Source organism: Varroa jacobsoni, unplaced genomic scaffold (genome assembly GCF_002532875.2).
Source record: "Varroa jacobsoni isolate VJ856 unplaced genomic scaffold, vjacob_1.0 scaffold_1207, whole genome shotgun sequence".
Lineage (NCBI taxonomy): Eukaryota > Metazoa > Arthropoda > Arachnida > Mesostigmata > Varroidae > Varroa > Varroa jacobsoni.
The window spans coordinates 478-18091 of NW_019214109.1; the positions used below are offsets into that span (position 1 = coordinate 478).

At 38.3% G+C, this 17614-nt stretch overlaps 1 protein-coding gene across 5 annotated transcripts; it reads left to right on the plus strand.

Annotated features, from left to right (window-relative positions):
- Positions 1–498: 498 nt before the first annotated feature.
- On the plus strand, positions 499–16696 carry LOC111267658 (tyrosine-protein kinase Btk). Of its 5 annotated transcripts, none has more exons than XM_022846030.2 (11): positions 499–602; positions 1783–1938; positions 7086–7294; positions 8133–8234; positions 8470–8630; positions 9297–9465; positions 10116–10281; positions 12028–12146; positions 13580–13715; positions 14133–14272; positions 16279–16696. In XM_022846030.2, exons 2-11 carry the CDS (start codon positions 1891–1893, stop codon positions 16367–16369), a joined length of 1341 nt encoding a protein of 446 aa, XP_022701765.1. In that variant the 5' UTR covers positions 499–602; positions 1783–1890; the 3' UTR covers positions 16370–16696. The 5 variants fall into 5 exon arrangements, with proteins under 5 accessions (XP_022701765.1, XP_022701768.1, XP_022701764.1 ...); XM_022846033.2 differs by lacking the exons at positions 499–602; positions 16279–16696 and adding exons at positions 623–783; positions 14561–15263; XM_022846029.2 differs by lacking the exon at positions 499–602 and adding an exon at positions 630–783 and having other exon boundaries at positions 1764–1938.
- Positions 16697–17614: the final 918 nt, after the last annotated feature.

Consider the following 17614-nt stretch of genomic DNA (forward strand, 5'->3'; position numbering starts at 1 on the left):
TACCTTTATCGAAGTATGTTCGAACGGTATTGACGTTCTCATACATCTTGGTAATGGAGCTATTCACTTACGCTGCTAAATAAATAGTCGTCTCCGATCAAAAATATCCACACGTTAAGGTATCTTTATTTGTTTGTTTTTATTTAAGAAAAATATTTTAGAAAATCATTATTTACTTTATGGAAATGGCGTACAACTTTTAACGCATTGTAGTGGCAACGCCGTTACTACTATTGCAGGTTCTTTAGTCTTTAAAAAAGCCTGAGAACAACCTCAGCATAATAAACTTAGATATCTAATAGCAGACAAATACACGAAATGGTTGAATTCGGTAGTTATTTTTGAACGAAGGCGAACATATTCGTGCATACGACACATTTCCTCATTGGCTACAATGAACGCACATCAATCGATCATTTTACTATGAACACTGATAATGCACCTTCCTAGATCGTGCATTTGATTCTCCAGCCAATCACTGTCGCCAAAAGATATTCGAGCTTCGACGACATTCAACGTGTCTACATATTTTCGATTTGTGAGCACTTTTACCAACCTCAGCTTTTCGAATTAAATAGTTGAAAAAACGGGTTCGACGTAAGGTGAGCGCTATACGAGCCACCTCGTGTAAATAAACATTGTTATAAAGCAATGATCACTTTGAGCCGGCCTAGCGATTAGCTTGCTCCGCACTTGTTAGCGACGTAAGGTTTGACAGGTTCAAGGACAAAGTAACTATGCGCCTTTTTCACTTCATCGCATCAGAAACAACATTAGAACCTAGTGGGTGTCGCCGCTCGACCCATGTGATCAGTTTCTCTGTATTTTGCAAAACGGCTTCTACCTTTCTGACCTTGAAATGTTGATCATACTGTTTTCTTTTTCTGGCCAAGTTTACAAATAAAACTTAATGAAAATAGCCTAAATTTGTTTCGATTGCCATTATATTAATGGCTGTTGGTGACTATATAAACATATATATATATATATATATATATTCGTTTCAAATTATGTATGGTAGCCAACCCATTTGTTTCAATAATAGGTGAATTATAGTGGTTTTATGCGAAAGGAAAAACAAAAATTGTGCTGCAATTTTAGCCGAATGCATTTGTTCATTGCCTTTTTAAGACCATCGTTTTATATAAAAGGAGTACAAGCTGTATTCAAATCGTGTACGGTAGTTAAGCTTTAACTTACCCGAAGTAAACAAAAGCGAGATTGGATGCATTCACATTACTTTTTTTTGTTAGTTTTCTATTTATTATATCTATTAGTTTTTCCTTTATTATACCAAAGGTGATATTTTTCAAGCACTTTATTAACAGGGAACTTGGACAAGTAATGAAACATATTATGTTTACAAATTTTCCTGAAGTGTCGGCCCTCATCATTGTTGTATTACGTGCACACTCTGTTCGTACGAAAATGCCACTCTATGAAATGAAAATACTGCAAATTATTTTTATTGAAGGATTTTTAGAATATTTTTATCTGTAATCAGCAAATATTGATGGAGTCTTAATTTGACATCATTACTGTTAGATCAGCTCTTGTAAATTGGTTTAGAATGAGAGAAGTAAATATGTTTCCATAATAATGCTTTCTTTAAAAACAAAACGCGAAGCGTCTTATAGATGCGTCTGTTAGTTACTGCTAAAAGTTACGCTGGCAGCTTTCAGAGCATCTCGTACGAATTCGTAAAAAAATTAATCTCCCAAATAACTATAACAAATTTGTATTATTATTCCTAACAACAATAGCTCAAATTTATCTGAAAAGGAGGACGACGACTGAAATTAGGCACATTGGTTACGACCGCGGGGAAATAAACGTTACTCATGTCAAGCTTGAAACATAAGACAAGAACAATTCCTATCGCCCCGAAGGATGCGCCACGACGACGCCACTAACGACTCTGAGGATGATCGGTTGAGGGTGAGTTTTTCCGATTTCTGAAGGGAAAAATAAGGTCAAAGAAACATTAAGAACAAAAGAAGTATTACACTTAACTTTTAAACACGTATCTTTATGCTGCTTGAGCATAGCTATCCTGTTCGTGAAAGCGCCCTATATATGAAAGCGTTAGTTTAAAAGCCCACCTAGATTGCAGTAAAATATGAGATTGTTCTTGTAATATACTAGGATACTCGATGGACGAAAACCTACTTAAGGATAGGTCCAAAAATATTTACGCTCAAGAGCTTTCCAGTTCCTTGTTTTCATTCGCTTATCACATAAGGCTACCTGGAAATACTAACTCATTATCAAATTTGATGAAATCCTAAACCGAATATCTACATTTTTTTTTTCATGTAAAGGCTGCATTCTAGTGGAAGCATATGACAACGCGGCCTCCAAAAGGCATTCTTAGGAAAAGGAGACATTTAATAACTGTTTGCTATAACATATGTGAACTTACTTATCAAATCCTTACGCATAATTCAGGTATCCAATTGGATCGTTTGCGTTCTTTTGTTTATGGAGAGACACCAGTGAATTGAAATATAGGACAGCAGTTATCTATAATTTATCATGAAAATTTTAATTCATTCAATAATAACAACGTCGTTATTACTGAGCCGATGAAAATTCTAGAAAATTTCTAGAGACTTCCATGTTTTGCGTGAACTCGAAATGGGATTACAGAAAGATCTCATGGAAGAGCAAAGGGCCAAACTTTAAAAAGAATGGCGACAAGGGAGAAAAACTGAAAATGTCGACAATACAGTCCAGAGAAAGTGAGGTGAAAAATAAGGTGCTTCCATTGTTAAAAAAAAACGTAAACAAAAATTCAAAATGGTGCACAAAGCAACGAATAGACAGGCTCATAAATATGCGGCTCTGAAGAACATAACTTTGAAAGTTGGATAGTTAAAGGCTGGAAAAGGGTCTACTTTTCAGACGAATCGCATTTTGTGATTTTTGGCGGCAACGCCATCATGTCTACAGGCGCTGTGGTGAAACACCTTACGAATTTTATCCAACCCAGCATATCAAACATTCTAGCGAAATAAATAATGAAACCGCTGTGCTGAAATTGTACAGCTCGTCAACGGGATCATGGAAAAGTTACAATATAATAATATAATTCCTAGGCCCTAGGCACAAAGACGGTTGCCGTACGTCACTATGTCACAGGACAGTGTTTCTCTGGTGCATATCGGTGACGATGTTGAGGTTATAAGACGGCTTAGAACTATTACCCAATTACAATCTGACCGAGAACGTGGGGCACGACGAGGAGGTTACAAAGATCTCACAATTCAGGAACATTGTGCTTCACGCTTGGGTTCAGGCGTGATGGAGATGATGCGAAAATCCACATAAAGCATGCCCAACCGAGTAGCGGCAGTCATCGCAAGGGGTGCGAATATTCATCTCAGTAAGTGCTCTCTATTCACACAATAAACTAAAAATTAATCTCTAGCTACAGTGTCGGTACTAGTGCTGTCATTAGTGAGCAGAGGAACGTAGGTTTGAAATTAAAAAAGCCACAAACACATATTTAGTTTTGGTGTAGAACTGTCTTTAATGGAACTTGACTCTGTCAAATGTTTAAGTGGTTTATTAGTATTACTAATATTGTTACTATTATTGGCTGACTATGGGAGCAATACAGATATAGTATAGATCGTCACGGAAGAAAATTGTATCATCGATGTTCTCGGTACACCGAAATATGAATTTGATTTTCCATGTATTATTATAAAAATAGTTTTGTATGTATGTGTTAGGGAACGATGATCTTCATAGAATAGGGAAACGAAGTCGTCGAGGGGCTAAGATGGGTTGTGTCTCATAATTCCTGAGAGAGACTGCAAACAGATAAAATTGCTTATGCCTTATGCCGCAGGTGTGGGAGTCTTCGCTACTCGGCCAGAAAACGTATCGAAGCGTTGTGCTGCTATGACTATGACTTATCGAAAGAGGGCGAACCCGGAAGCACGACAACCTCTACTGAGTGCCAGGGGCAAAAAAACACTCAATAAGTACGATATCCAGAGCCTTGAAAGATATGTTGGCGGACCTGTGCAGGTCACAAAAAGCCTACAACGAAGTGAAAGAGTTGGCGGCTGCTGATGAGCGAGCTAAACAAAAGGTGGCTCGTAACGGAACCAAGGATGGCTTTAGCCGGGACGGAGAAATGCAGTTCTATGAATAGAACCATATGAAATCCCAAGGACAGGGAAAGGGATGGGTCTGAGTAGAGCTGGATGACTCTACTAGCATACGAGCATAGCAGAGTTTCCAAATAGCCTGGACAAAGAATTTTTTAAGTACGAACACTGGAGAGTATTTCATTCTCTTCGAATACGGCGAACACAGACACAAACTGTGAGCCAGTTTGTGGGCAGGTAGAATCGAGAAGTTCCGGACTGAGATAAGAGCAGGGAGCAGCGACTACTAAAAATGGGGGGTGATAGCCAACCGCATGAGTAGTAGACATCCTAAAAAACATTTGCGAGGCGGTCATAGCCAGTTGGGGGAGACTAGCAAACAAGCACTTACCTAAGTACTGGCAGTTTTATCAAATCGTGGATTTCAAAAACACCTGTAACAAGGTACGCAAAAACCATATAATGGTATGGAAGATAAAGATACTTAGGAGGCATTGAGAACTCTACAATGGGCAAAGAGAGATGTCAGAATAGCAATAACATACTGCGAAGAGGTGGAAAAACACGTTTGGGACCGGCGATATAAAAGAATTATGGACGAGCTAAGGAAGCCACAGTGGTGGTTGCGAATGGGGGTGACAGTGGCGCTGAACTGGTGTTGCGTGTGGTGAGAATGCTATTTACAAACCACCTAGACGCATTCCCTTCAACAAGTAGAAGTAGGGTTGAAAACGTCCCGCAAGCCACACGAGAGGTGACAAAAGAGACTGTCGAATCGCAAGGGTCCACTCCACTCTAATCCTAGCAGGGACAGTAGAAAGTTTTCTTCAAAAAAATTTTTAAAAACGTAGCAGGCAAGATATGGCAAAAGAAACACTACTCACCTGAGTGTTAGCTCTAGTTCTTATTAAAAAACCAGAAAAGCTCCTTGCCGATTTGCGGCCTACTACTTAGTCTGTTTGCTCGACATGCCAGAGAAGACCGTAGAAATCCTCATAAATGGGACACTCACAGCTGAAGAAAAAGGATTCCTGTCTAATTCGAATCTTAAACAAGGCCGAAAACAAGGAAATCACTGTAACAAACTCTTTTAAAGCGGCTAAAAAAGAGCGAAAGGGAAACCGACGGTCAGAGGAGTTACGTGCACTAATTCTACTAGACGTACGCAATACCTTCAAACCATTAAAAGGGCAGGAAATCACTAATACCATGAGCGCAATATATGCAGCAACTGTCGCCTCATATCTTGGCGATAAATCAAACCAGTACCGGTACACGACAATCGCGACGGTTTTCTCCCCTTTGTTCTCCCCCATTCTGTTCTTGGGCTCCTATTCCGTACGTTTTTGCCTTTGACATGACTGACGACATCGAATCCATTGTACGCAGACGACCTGGATTTGCTGATCACCGCACGAAAGGACAGGGCACGGTGAAGGTAAAAGCGCAACACTCTCCTTCTCCAATAAGCCCATGGATGGAAAAGCATGTGCTGAAATTTGCTTCCGAGAAGAATGAAGCTTTACTACTCATCGCGAAAAAGTATTGCGGAGAAATCAAGCTGTCATCGAACGGCATGCGCATCGATCGATATAAGTGGGTATGTCTTGTATATCGAGGAGTAAAAACCTTTCAGCAGATAAGCTCACATGGAAAATATCACAAAGAAAGCATCAAAAATCACAAATAGTCTAGCGAACATCATGGCCAGAACACGGGGAGTCTCCCATGGTAAAAAAACTATTCGCGTTTGTATGCAGTTTTACCGTGTACAGGCCCCACGCGGGGTCTGCCCGCCGTGAAGTTCAAACTCAACAAGACAAAGCTCTTGAGGGCGCAAAGGCTGCTGGCATTCAGGGTGACAAGAGAACGCAGAAAAGTAAAAGCAAAATCGAATCGTCAAAATGAATCGAGGAATAAATTAGACAACTTTGGCACTAGGGAAACAGGAGGCTCGCAATCTAGCGATACAAAAGTAACACGAGAAATGAAGCGAGATGGTAGTGGACCCTCGAGAAGTTTAACCCGGCAACTCATCAGTGACCTAAAGGAATCGATGGACATGAAGCGCAGTGATATTACGAACCATCTAACCCAGTTCCAATAGGCCACGGATACTCCGAAAAGTAGCTCGCTAATATCGGAAAAGCCCCTGACTCTCTCTGCATGTACTTTGAGATGGGCGGGGAAGATGATGTCACCCACGCCACCTTACGCTACCTGACCCCGGAATGTTCGTATCGGGCCCGACGACTCGGTGATCCTATCAAAACCAATGTTAGGCATAAGAAATAAGGTGACAGAATTGTAGGAAAGAGGCAATTATCTATAGAAAACGTAATTTAAAAACAGAGTTTGGGAAAAAGGAGAAGAGCACTGATGTAACATTTTTAAATAGTTCTAGTGGTGTATGTGTATATTGGTATAAGTTCAGTATAAATTTTATAGATTATCTACTTGATCCTAATTACTGCCCACTCAGTTAATCACAATTCTAATGGGATGACAGTATGCACATGTTCAGTGCTTCTATTATCAAAATAACATTTGAAGACATTTATCTATAATTTATTACAAGGCATTTATATATAATTTATTTATTAATCGGCAATGAAATATCATAACAATCAAGAGCATTACTTAAAAATTTACCTGCTTACATGATGCGTTCCACGCACTCTTATAGCTTGGTATCCAACAAGAGAGGCGTACGTTTTCGATCATAAACTGGAGTGTTATACGATGGTTTATCCTGATTTGAACTTTTTCTGTGAATGTTTTCTAATTTAGGTTGGGTTCTTCTTTATGTGACCTGTACCTATAGCCTATCCGCCTTGGAGTACTACCTTTCCTGACGTTTGGTGGCCCAAATGATGACTTCTGTTAGTTATTTTCTTAGTTGGTACTATGATTTACTGTTGTACTGTCATAACTAAGTTAGTGATTATATCTTGGGTTTTATAGACGAAGGATCCGTTCGAGGATAGCGGTTATGTAGCGAATCCTTTTGCAGAGGCAGACGACGAGTTGTGCATTAATGACTGGTATGGTTACAACATGCCCCAAGAAGCGATCAAAGAGCACTTGTTTCAAGATAATCGCGACGGATGTTTTATTATTACAAATTCATCTACGGAGGGAATTCCATATATCTTATCAATTTTCGTGAGAAGGTAAGCTCAACGTATAAAAATGTCTATACACAAAGAATAGAATATTCAATTATTAAACATATAACTTTATAGGATATGTATCAATTTTAATAATATAGTAAATGACACAAACCTGTGAAATGTGTACAATATGACGAGATTTTAATCGAAATGCTTAAGTGGCCATCTCGAAATCTCTTTACAAGCACAAAATGAAACATAAAATTGGAAATATTCGCCAAAATTTAATGTAGCAGACACTAATTTAGCTTCCTGATTGTAGACGACTTGAACCTATTGCCGCTTTTCAAAGACTTCCTGGTGAAAATTTCGGCAGCGTCAAGTCACATGAACAGGCCCGGCTACGGTTCAGGTAACCTGCGGGCACCTGTGCGTTTTTCGACCTTGCCTTTTACTTGTACTCAGTAATTTGAACTTTTTCAAAACGCAGTGGCAGGTGGGAGCGTCTAATTATAAGCACAAATTCTTCAGTCAGATAGAAATGCAGTAGATGATCTTCGATTCAGGGTCAGTGTCACCACTGCTTCTTGATTTATGCAGTAAATTTGCGGTGGAGTTTCTCATTATCCATACGATTCACTTTCGGTTAGATAAATTCTATTATAGGACTAAATAGTGAGGTATTTTTTGCAGCATACGACAGGTAGCTCCATGGTGAACTCTACAGGTGAATCTACCGTGGTCGACGGTAAACTGTGGTGATCAAATTTCCTAACATTGTTTCGGCCTGATTTATGAGCGTCTTCAGGCCGAACCTTCGTGCCTAAATCGTGTATACCCAAATCAAATCTTATCCATCAGGATAACCTGTGTCCGTTTGTTTTGCTTCTATTGGCAGACTAACAAGCGAAAAAATGCGGCTGTTCGACGCAAAACAACCTCGCGATGTTGCCTGCGGAACCACTACTAGTAATTATATAATAAAACACAACACAATTTTGTAAGTATCACACATATTATAAGGTTCGAATTCTACCTAAATTATTTTGTTTTCTCTTTTTGTTAATAATTCATAGTAGTTATTTTGCATAGTTTGCTACAACACTATGCGGTGCATAATTTTAGACAATATACTGCATCTCTAATAGCAAGCAACCGTTACTGAGATGCCTTTAGACTTCGCTATAGAATTTACACAATTCGTTAACCTTAAGAAAGTCTGTTTTTTTTTTCAGAGAACATCCCAAAATACTACATTATCCCGTGAGGAGAAACTTCGCTGGAAGAATATACATTATAGAACGACGGAGCTTTGGATCTCTCAAAGAACTTATTGAGTATCACCAGCAATACCAGGATATTCTACCAGCTCGACTCAAACTTCCTCGAACACTTGGTAATAGTTAGAATAAACATAAAATTGTTTTTTGTCAATCCGCAACGAAGTATTATAAGTTTGAAAATAGGCGGGTGTCATCAATAATTTTCAAGGTTATAATCTGCCTTTTTTAACATACTACAGCCAACACTTTATTAATTGCTCGTAAGTTCCATATTTAGTGCTATGTATTACGATAGCTAGTTTTGCCATCGCGTATTCAAGCAAATTGCTTCGCCGTCGATAATTTCGTCCGATAAATGCCTAAGAACCAAGGCAATTACCTTATTACCAACTTAGTCGGTTATTAAATTGCGGGATCTGATACGAGGTCCTATTCAAGACGTTAGCCAAAACTAATGTCCCCTTGAAATTCTGGCATTTGTTTTTTTTGCAAATTTTTGTTGGAGAACAAATGAAACTAAGGATGAATTCCTTTTTCCAATTCAATAAAAGCAGATAAAAATGTATCTTCCGTGCTATGTACAAAAAGGGGTAACTATGTATAAGTAAAAAAAGGTAAGAATATGTGGTTTATGACAAAAAATAACAGTTTCGTAACGTTTTACATTTCGTAACGTAATAACGTTTTTCTAAAATGTATCTGATTTAATATTTTCCGAATGTATTTGCTGTCAAACCAATTGCTCGTCCTCGCACAATGTTGGGGACCAAACTTTCTAGCCCATTACGAAATTAACCCATCGCGCGTGAAACTCAAGGAGAAGCTAGGATCAGGCGTGTTCAAAGCAACATATCGAGTTGCCTTCGAGAAGGCGACGATTATCGCTGTCAGAATGCTACCAGACCATTTAAGCAGCGATGATTTTTTCCAAGAGGCGAAAATGATGATGTTAGTATGTTACCTCTAGCTTGAATTTGTTTCTTTGTATTATTTCTAGGCTATATTGTCTAATTCCTAAGCTCAGGTCCGTGATCATCTACATTCAGAGTTGTTCTTGCAATATATATTTTTTCAACTTTGTTGCAACACTTCTAAAACAGCCCTGTGATTTTGTAGTCAACTGATTCATTTACAGGCACTAAAACTAGATCCCAATTGGTTGATTCTTTCTTATTTGAGGGAATTCATAAGGATCAATGAATTCAATGGTGGATGGCAGCCCGATTTTTTTTAAAGACAAAAGTCTCAAACGGTTCCTTAGTTTTTCTAAACATACATCTAAAAACCTTGCATGTCAAGGTAAGAGCTCCGAGCATTTCTAAACCGCGTATCTTCTTTTAGCAGAAAATTTTTTACAAGTCGTTCCTAAAAGTTTACAGATATCGCCAGATAATATGGTGATTATTACCTATTAATGACTCGAATAAAGGTACCATTTTTTGTTTAAGCCAGTTGAAGGTAAGTTCTGTCTATTCATACAACGCCTTAGGACTTGAATATGTGGACCTAATAACAGTGCCACTGCAGACTGTAAGCGTTAGTGATAAATTGAGCTAAGCAAGTGTTTTTTTTTTATTGTTCCCTTATCGACTGCACAGGAAACTTCATCATCCAAACTTGTTACAGTTTATTGGGGTGTGTTCAAGAGGAAGCCAATCTATGATCTTGACTGAGTATATACCACATATGACCCTGGCCAGTTACCTACGTTTGTCGTGCAATAAAAATAAGGATCCACGCTTTTTACTTAACCTCTGCGCACAGGTAGTATACAGAAACTAGAGTATCCGACAAACATGCATAATGAGATCGAACAAGTTTCGATGGTTTGCTTCTCTGAAGATCAATGAACACAGCTGTTGCGCGACCACACATACAGACTACATAGCCATTTCAATGAGAAATAGTTAATCCGACATTTACTGCTTATTTCAGCCACGCACAATATGGTATCAGAGCAAACGTCGCTGATTTTCTTTCGGCTACTAGAAGTTCTCTAAAGTTTTGAAACAAGTACAAATTGTTATTTCCTGTACAAGGATCCTTACTGCGAACGTAAGAGATTCTAAAAGAATCACTAAACGTAAGTCCGGCTGTTCCGGTCCGATCAGATTTGGTGAGATCTGATTTAGTTATTTAGGCTCAAAAGGTCAAAAAAATTCACGCTTTCTAAATTACTATGTATTTGTTCTGTGATCACTTTTATTATTATTGTCTTATTAGTATAGTTTTGTAATACGCTTCTTGGTTGATTAATGTTTGTCGTGGGTGTCATGTAAGCAATTTGTCTATGCTTTCACCATCGCCGCGTTTGATTGGGGAAATGCTACAGTAACGAAGCGCGATTCGACGACTTGTCTTATTGTTAAGGTTGTTCACGCCCTATCTATCTATTACTCCAGCCCTTCACAGGTACCTAATAACCTGCAGTGGTCAGCGTAAATCGCTAATTTTTTTCAAAGGGCTGCTAGATTATTGCATCGAATTGCAGTGCCCAAGAGACCTATGAGCAAACCTTGTGACTGCACACCCTTCGGACAACATGTCATTCTATTAAAAATAACCAATTGTAACCTGCAGTATATTATGATTTCAGAAGCCTAACTAGTAAGGAACAAAACTGTAAGCCTCTAATATACTGAATAACATGACTAAGATGAATCACGAGGTCTACGGATTTGTTGCTGCTATTTAGACCGCGCTTTCTAGTCTTCGTTTGATGGCAGCATTCGAAGACCGAACTGTTGTAACGTTAGAAAATCTAGGTGGTGCCTCATGCATCTGATTATTTAGGTCTTTAGGAATTTTACCTAACCCTTATTAATACAGATAACAGTAAGTGTCGGAAAATAGCTTGCAAGCCTTCCCGAACTATATTCTAGGGTATAAACAATTCGTAGATCATTGAAATTCGTTCACTATCACGGATTTGCATATTGCTATAATGTGCATGTACGCGTTTCCCATTAGTATTATGTAGGTTGCCTCTGTTTGTTTAAAAGAAAAAACAATTAAGCTTGCTTTCTTCGACAATCTTGTACTTTGATGGCTTTTCTGTTGAATGGCATTAATGCGGATAGAAATCTTTGTAGCAAGCGCTAACAGCTACCGGACCTATGCCCCCCCCCCCCCGTGTAACGGCAATAAGAAAATAGAAAAAATATTGAATGAGTTCTTTTTGATGATTTTTATTTTTTATGGAGTATTATATAGATATCGCATGTTTGCCGGGTAGTTGTATTGCGAACGACTTCGGATCTCTTGTACTCAAGGTCTGAGGCGCGAGTGTATTTCGTGTCTTGATCGTTTGTAATGCTATACCTCTGTTACATTCTGGTAATAACATACGGTGAATATATATATATATATATATATATATATATATATATATACTATGATGTATATGATAACTGGATTTTAGGAAATTTTATCAAGATGCGCAACGATTTCAAAGTACGTTTTTTGTAAATAGTGATTTATAAATATTAGCCTGTCCTCTGTATATTTCAGGTATGTTCGACTATGAGCTATCTTGCAATGCGCCGTTGCATTCACAGGAACTTAGCAGCAGAAAACTGTTTCATAGAAAATGGTAATGTTGTCAAGATTGCCCATGTTGGACGTAAGAGGTAAGCGCACGTTTCTAGCGTATCATATTATTCCATCTGAAATTCATTACCATGTAAAATGTATTTTATGATCGACAACTATGTATCAACATCCAAGTTCTGGCGAAACTTCTCCCATAATTACCGTTTTAGTGGTTTGTAAATGGTGAACTGACATTTTGACCTTGATAGGCTTCTCTACATTCTTTGATACCAGAAGATCTACACATCCTGGTGATGGGGTATCCATTTATATTTAATAAATTTATCTTGTAAGTATATAGGTTAAAGTTAGATACATGGGGTTCACACTATCATGTTATTATAACGATTTTTTGTTTTTGTATGGCTGCAGTAACTTTATCACAAGAAATTTCTTGGGCGCGATTTATAGTTCCTCAACTTGTTACTATTACATCCACTAATGCCGCGTATCATGTAAGCTCAATCAATAGCTCATTCGTTAAGAAAGAGGTAGCGAGTCTAAGCTAAGTGGGTCCATAGCTGATTTGAGATATTTTTTAAGATCTTTGTTTGACCGCGTTCTGAGCCTTGCGTACACTTGATGTTGTGAAGTCTACACCCACTAAAACTTCGAGCTTCAATAACTTAAGCCGTTACCTGAAATTATTACTTGTGTTTTACCTCGGGTCGGTTTCGGATTTAGTCCATCTCATGTGTTTTCAGGTTTATAAGGTAAACCACTGCATCATGACACATTGTAACTTCACTTATGAGATTTTAATCTTTCGCAAAATATTTTCAAATCACCTTTGACAAAATATTTCCTCTCTAAATCTGGCTGGTCTTGCATGTAAGCAAGGCTATAAAGGATTATAATTGATAATAAGAACATTTATGCAAACTAAAAAAAGATTTTGTGGATTTATTCAGATACAGATAGGTGTTAACTTTAACACACGTTCAGTATTTTATAGATTTTTTAGAAATGTGGCTGAGTTATTAATTAATTCAGTTAAAAAATAATTATTTAAAAAACTTAAGAGATCAAGATGAGCACTGAATGTCATCCTGCCCTATATACTTCCTCTATGATATTTTTCCTATCGGACACCTATTCATAGAGGCATTTGTTTTGGCTTGTATGCAAATAGTAGACTGTTTATTTGAACAATTTTATAACGGGGATTCGCAGTGTGACTATTTCTCAGATGTCAGCTCGGTAACAGGAATCAATAAATACAATTAATGATAAGTGATTAGCCCAGATCATACGTGAAATGTGGTTTTGAACACGGTTCCCCATACACAGACATCGTCTGAAATCGTAAAGTCTCTAGGCGGATGTTAAAATTTTAGAATAAAACTTTACCTTGAGATTACAGAGTGGTCACGAGGGTCTACACGTGTGTTGTTGGGAACTGTGTAACGAACAGATCCGCGGAGTTATATTGCAAATTTTCAACGTACTTGATATTGAATGTATGTTCTAGGAAATCTATTGTGAACAAATACACACTATTCGGAGATAAGAAAAAGCATTTTGCATGGTTATCTCTTGAGGTTCTTGAGCAGTCGCGCTTCTCTCATGAGTCCGACGTTTGGGCATTCGGTATTCTTATGTGGGAGGTGAGTCCCAAAAATCTTTTGCATTATAGCTTTTGCATTTCTTCTTCTCGTACATCAAGATTTCGGCAAGTAGGTGTCTGCACGAACGACTTCCTCACACTTGTTTGTCCTAGAATAAAAAATGATCCAATCCTAAAATCGTAGGCTGGCTATTAGAAAAATTGAAATTTATAGGTGGACCTTGAAAATTAGTAAAATTATTAAGATGTATAATCTCAATTAAAAAATAGAAATTCCAGCTTTTAAAGTTTAGGAAAAAAGCTTTCGTTCTAAGAAAAACTAACTCAGAATATGAAAAATTTTAATTTTTCAAGAGCTGAAGCCTCTTAGAACTGTTTCAGAAACCATCACGCTCTTATTACCTTTGTGTCGTTTCAAACGCTTCCTATAGGTTTTTCTATGCTGCTTCGCTTATAGGTATTCGCCTTCGGCAAGCATCCTTATGGTAGCCTGGATTGTGACGCCGTCATAGATTTTCTTCAGACTGGCAATAGGCTAGACAGACCTGACAATTGTCCCCTGGAAGTTTACGATATGATGCAGCTCTGCTGGGACAGGTTAGTAGTTTGAGGTCACAGGTTTTCAGTCTAATTAACGCTACTTTGAAAGGCTACTTGAACCTTTCGATTACAGTTTTCTATTACGATTTAGATAAATAACAATTGATGGCGGTTATTCCACTTTTAGTCAGTTTAGGCATTTAGTTCAAGTACTACACGCTTGGACATTTGCATGATCGGTTATAAAACAACTGCCATAGCTTCATAAACATGGAAAGACGATGAGTGATACGAGACTATCCATAGGGTCCATTACTTTATAAATATCTGTTCAATATGCAACAGTGTAGAAAGAAAGAAGTAAAGTGGTCACTACATACGCTCGTGTGTGGGCGCTAAAGAATGTAAACAAAGAGCTGGCTGAAAGCCAGGGCCCGAGCGCAGAAACCACTGGCGAGATAAACTGGCGCAAAAGACAGGGCGCCGAGACAAGGGACGGAAGCGGTGGGTCAGCCTGAAAGACTGATGTCGATCGAGAAAAGCCTGATGAACAAGAAAGGTTAGACTGGCGAAGATACATGGCCATTACGATCGCACGAAGTCGCCACATGCAGACCGTAAAGATTCTGGGCAGGAAAGGTGCCACGGACATTGTTCCGTTGGGGAACTATGACGACAGCGCGTAGCCACTGGAGAAGCGTAGCAACAAACACGTGACACCAACAAGAGAAAACAGCACCCCCGCACTGGGAACACACGAACGCTGTATGAACGAAGCACAGCTGACAGAGATGACCGAGTGTTACGGTCAAGAAAGTCTGAATTAGCATCTGTTTATTATGTAGCAGCTGCTAGTTCAAATGCGGTTAGGGTATGAAAACCCTAGCCGCGATCCGATATACTGAGTCTCCGACGAACGGCGTAGTCCTTAACAATTTATATATACATACATATTTGTTCGTGGACTGTTCATTAAATGGTTAAGCATAAATAGTGTTGAATTATTATATATACATATATATTAAAACCGCCACCTGCAATTACACTATCCGACTCACTCTGTGTTCTCAATAAGCGTTGACCTGCTCATTTTTTTCTCTCTTTACACATATATAATTTACAACTATTAATTATTTTGATTCCGCTATCATACATTTTTTTCCTATCAAGTATTGTTAGGTGGTTCAGTATAAAATTCAAGTGAACTCTAAACTTTTTTCTGTTAATGTATACATTATAATTATATATACGTATATATAACTTTCTGCCATCTGATTGGAAAGTATTTATTTCAATGCTGTATAAGGCTGGAAATCTGTTTAGCCTGGTTAAATAACCCGAGCCATTTGATGTGTAGCTTTTCCATTGCCTATTCCAATTGTTGAAAGCACACTTCAGCCGACCGTCAGTCACTAATTCAACAAACAAACCCACAAGCTACAGTTACATCCATTCTCTGATGTGATTATTTGCGATAGAAGATTATTTTCATCACAAATTACAACGAAAGCACTATGCAGTGTTTTTACGTGCTCGTTTTTGATTCCTGTCCAAATAACGCTTAACCCTGTTAGAAATGTGTCAGTTCCCATTTTAATTCTCAACTTCACACAGGATTTTCAACAGGACGTGTTTGCGAGTTCAAAATTTTCTTGGAACTTTTTAAATCAAAATTTCAGGATGTTTTTATTAGCAAATACTTCATCGCGTACGAAATTTATAAGGCAAAGTGTCTTTGTCACTCGTATATTCGCAAGCCATAATCCTGAATAACTCGAACTTTCTAATTATTAATGGCTTACTGTTGCCCTTTTACTAAAAATCTGATTAGCCATATCCGAGTGAACGATGTTATATTAACAAACAATGGCCCTATTTAGGAATGAGATGAACCTTTGTTATTTCATACTGACGTATCTAACATTTTTAGATACCACTTTAATTCTATTCCATCACCAGTAGGCCAACGACAACTTCACTGTTGTCTTTGGTCCATTATTTTCCTTAACCTATGGCCGCTGTCCTTTGTCGTTTCTCTGGCATATGACTTAATAATATTCTAGGAATCCGAACAACCGGCCCACATTCGCACAGTTGCAGGATCAATTCATGGAGCTAGGAAAAGAGGATACCCAAACTAGTCTAAATGACTGACGGGCAATAACAGGCAGACAACAGTTTAACAAGTCAGGATTACAGGCGACAGGTTATAGCAGGTCAACAAGTTAAGAATACCCATATACCCAATAATAACAAGTTAACCCTTTTAAAAATATTCCTTCTTTTGAATTTTATGTTATGCATAGACGTATCGGACTCTTAAGCAGCAATCAGTCGTGCTCTCAAAACTTTACGATATAAAACGTATCTACCCCGCCTCGGCTTTAATTAGGCAGGTGTTTTTCAACTGCAACCCTTTTAGCATAAGAATAGTTTGTAATGTATATCCAGGACTTTTTGAATAAACACCCTGAAGGTTTAGACACGGTGTCATGATATGTAATGTTATAATCTAGCATATATAATAAAATATTAGACATGATGAAAAGTTAACGAAACTAGGACATATGATCTGTAGTTTGTATCGTATTGATGCACCCAAGAGACTAATAGTTATATACATCGTCACTCATTTCGAAACCATGTTTGACCAGGCAGAACTTCGAATGAGCTTAGTTTGGCGCGTACGTCATAAAATTATTGACGATGAAGCTATATGCAGCATGTACAGTTCAAGCGTTTAATAAAAGAATCCAGTATGCTCAGTAATGGTTAAAGCACACTGGCACTCGTAATGTGTAACACATTCTACACGTACACAAATGCATCATCACAATGGCGCTGTTGCTACTGTCGATGATGCTATTTCGTTCAAGTAGTGTCTGGGGTGGTTAGTGTATGTTCTAGGGAGGATACTTTCCTGCTAGACAGCCTACGCTAGATTTTTTGCTAACAAGAGCATCATGATGTGGCCACTGAAGCTTGATTCTAGCCCTCAACAACTGAAATGGTCTACTCCATTGTTTTTACGTTTCAAAGATACTTGAGTTGACGACAGCTCTCTAGCAACGGTTTCCCTGTCGTTCTTTCGCTTCAGCGGCAAGGCTTACCACCGTGGGTGGTATCAAGTCAACTCATCTCGAGAGTGCCGCCTACTTTGTCTTTACCTATTCAACTAAACTTTACGTAGCATTATCACAGCGATTGTTCTTATCGTCTGCTACCAGTGATGGCGAATCTAAAGCCAAGGCCCCAGTTGTTCAACGGTAAATCATAAATAATAATAACAGCTTCGGCACAGTGTCAAGAGCTAGAGGAAACCAACGGAACAAATATTAGGATGAAATTATTCAATTTTGAGCTATGGTCGACACGACGCGTCACTCGCTATGCTGAACA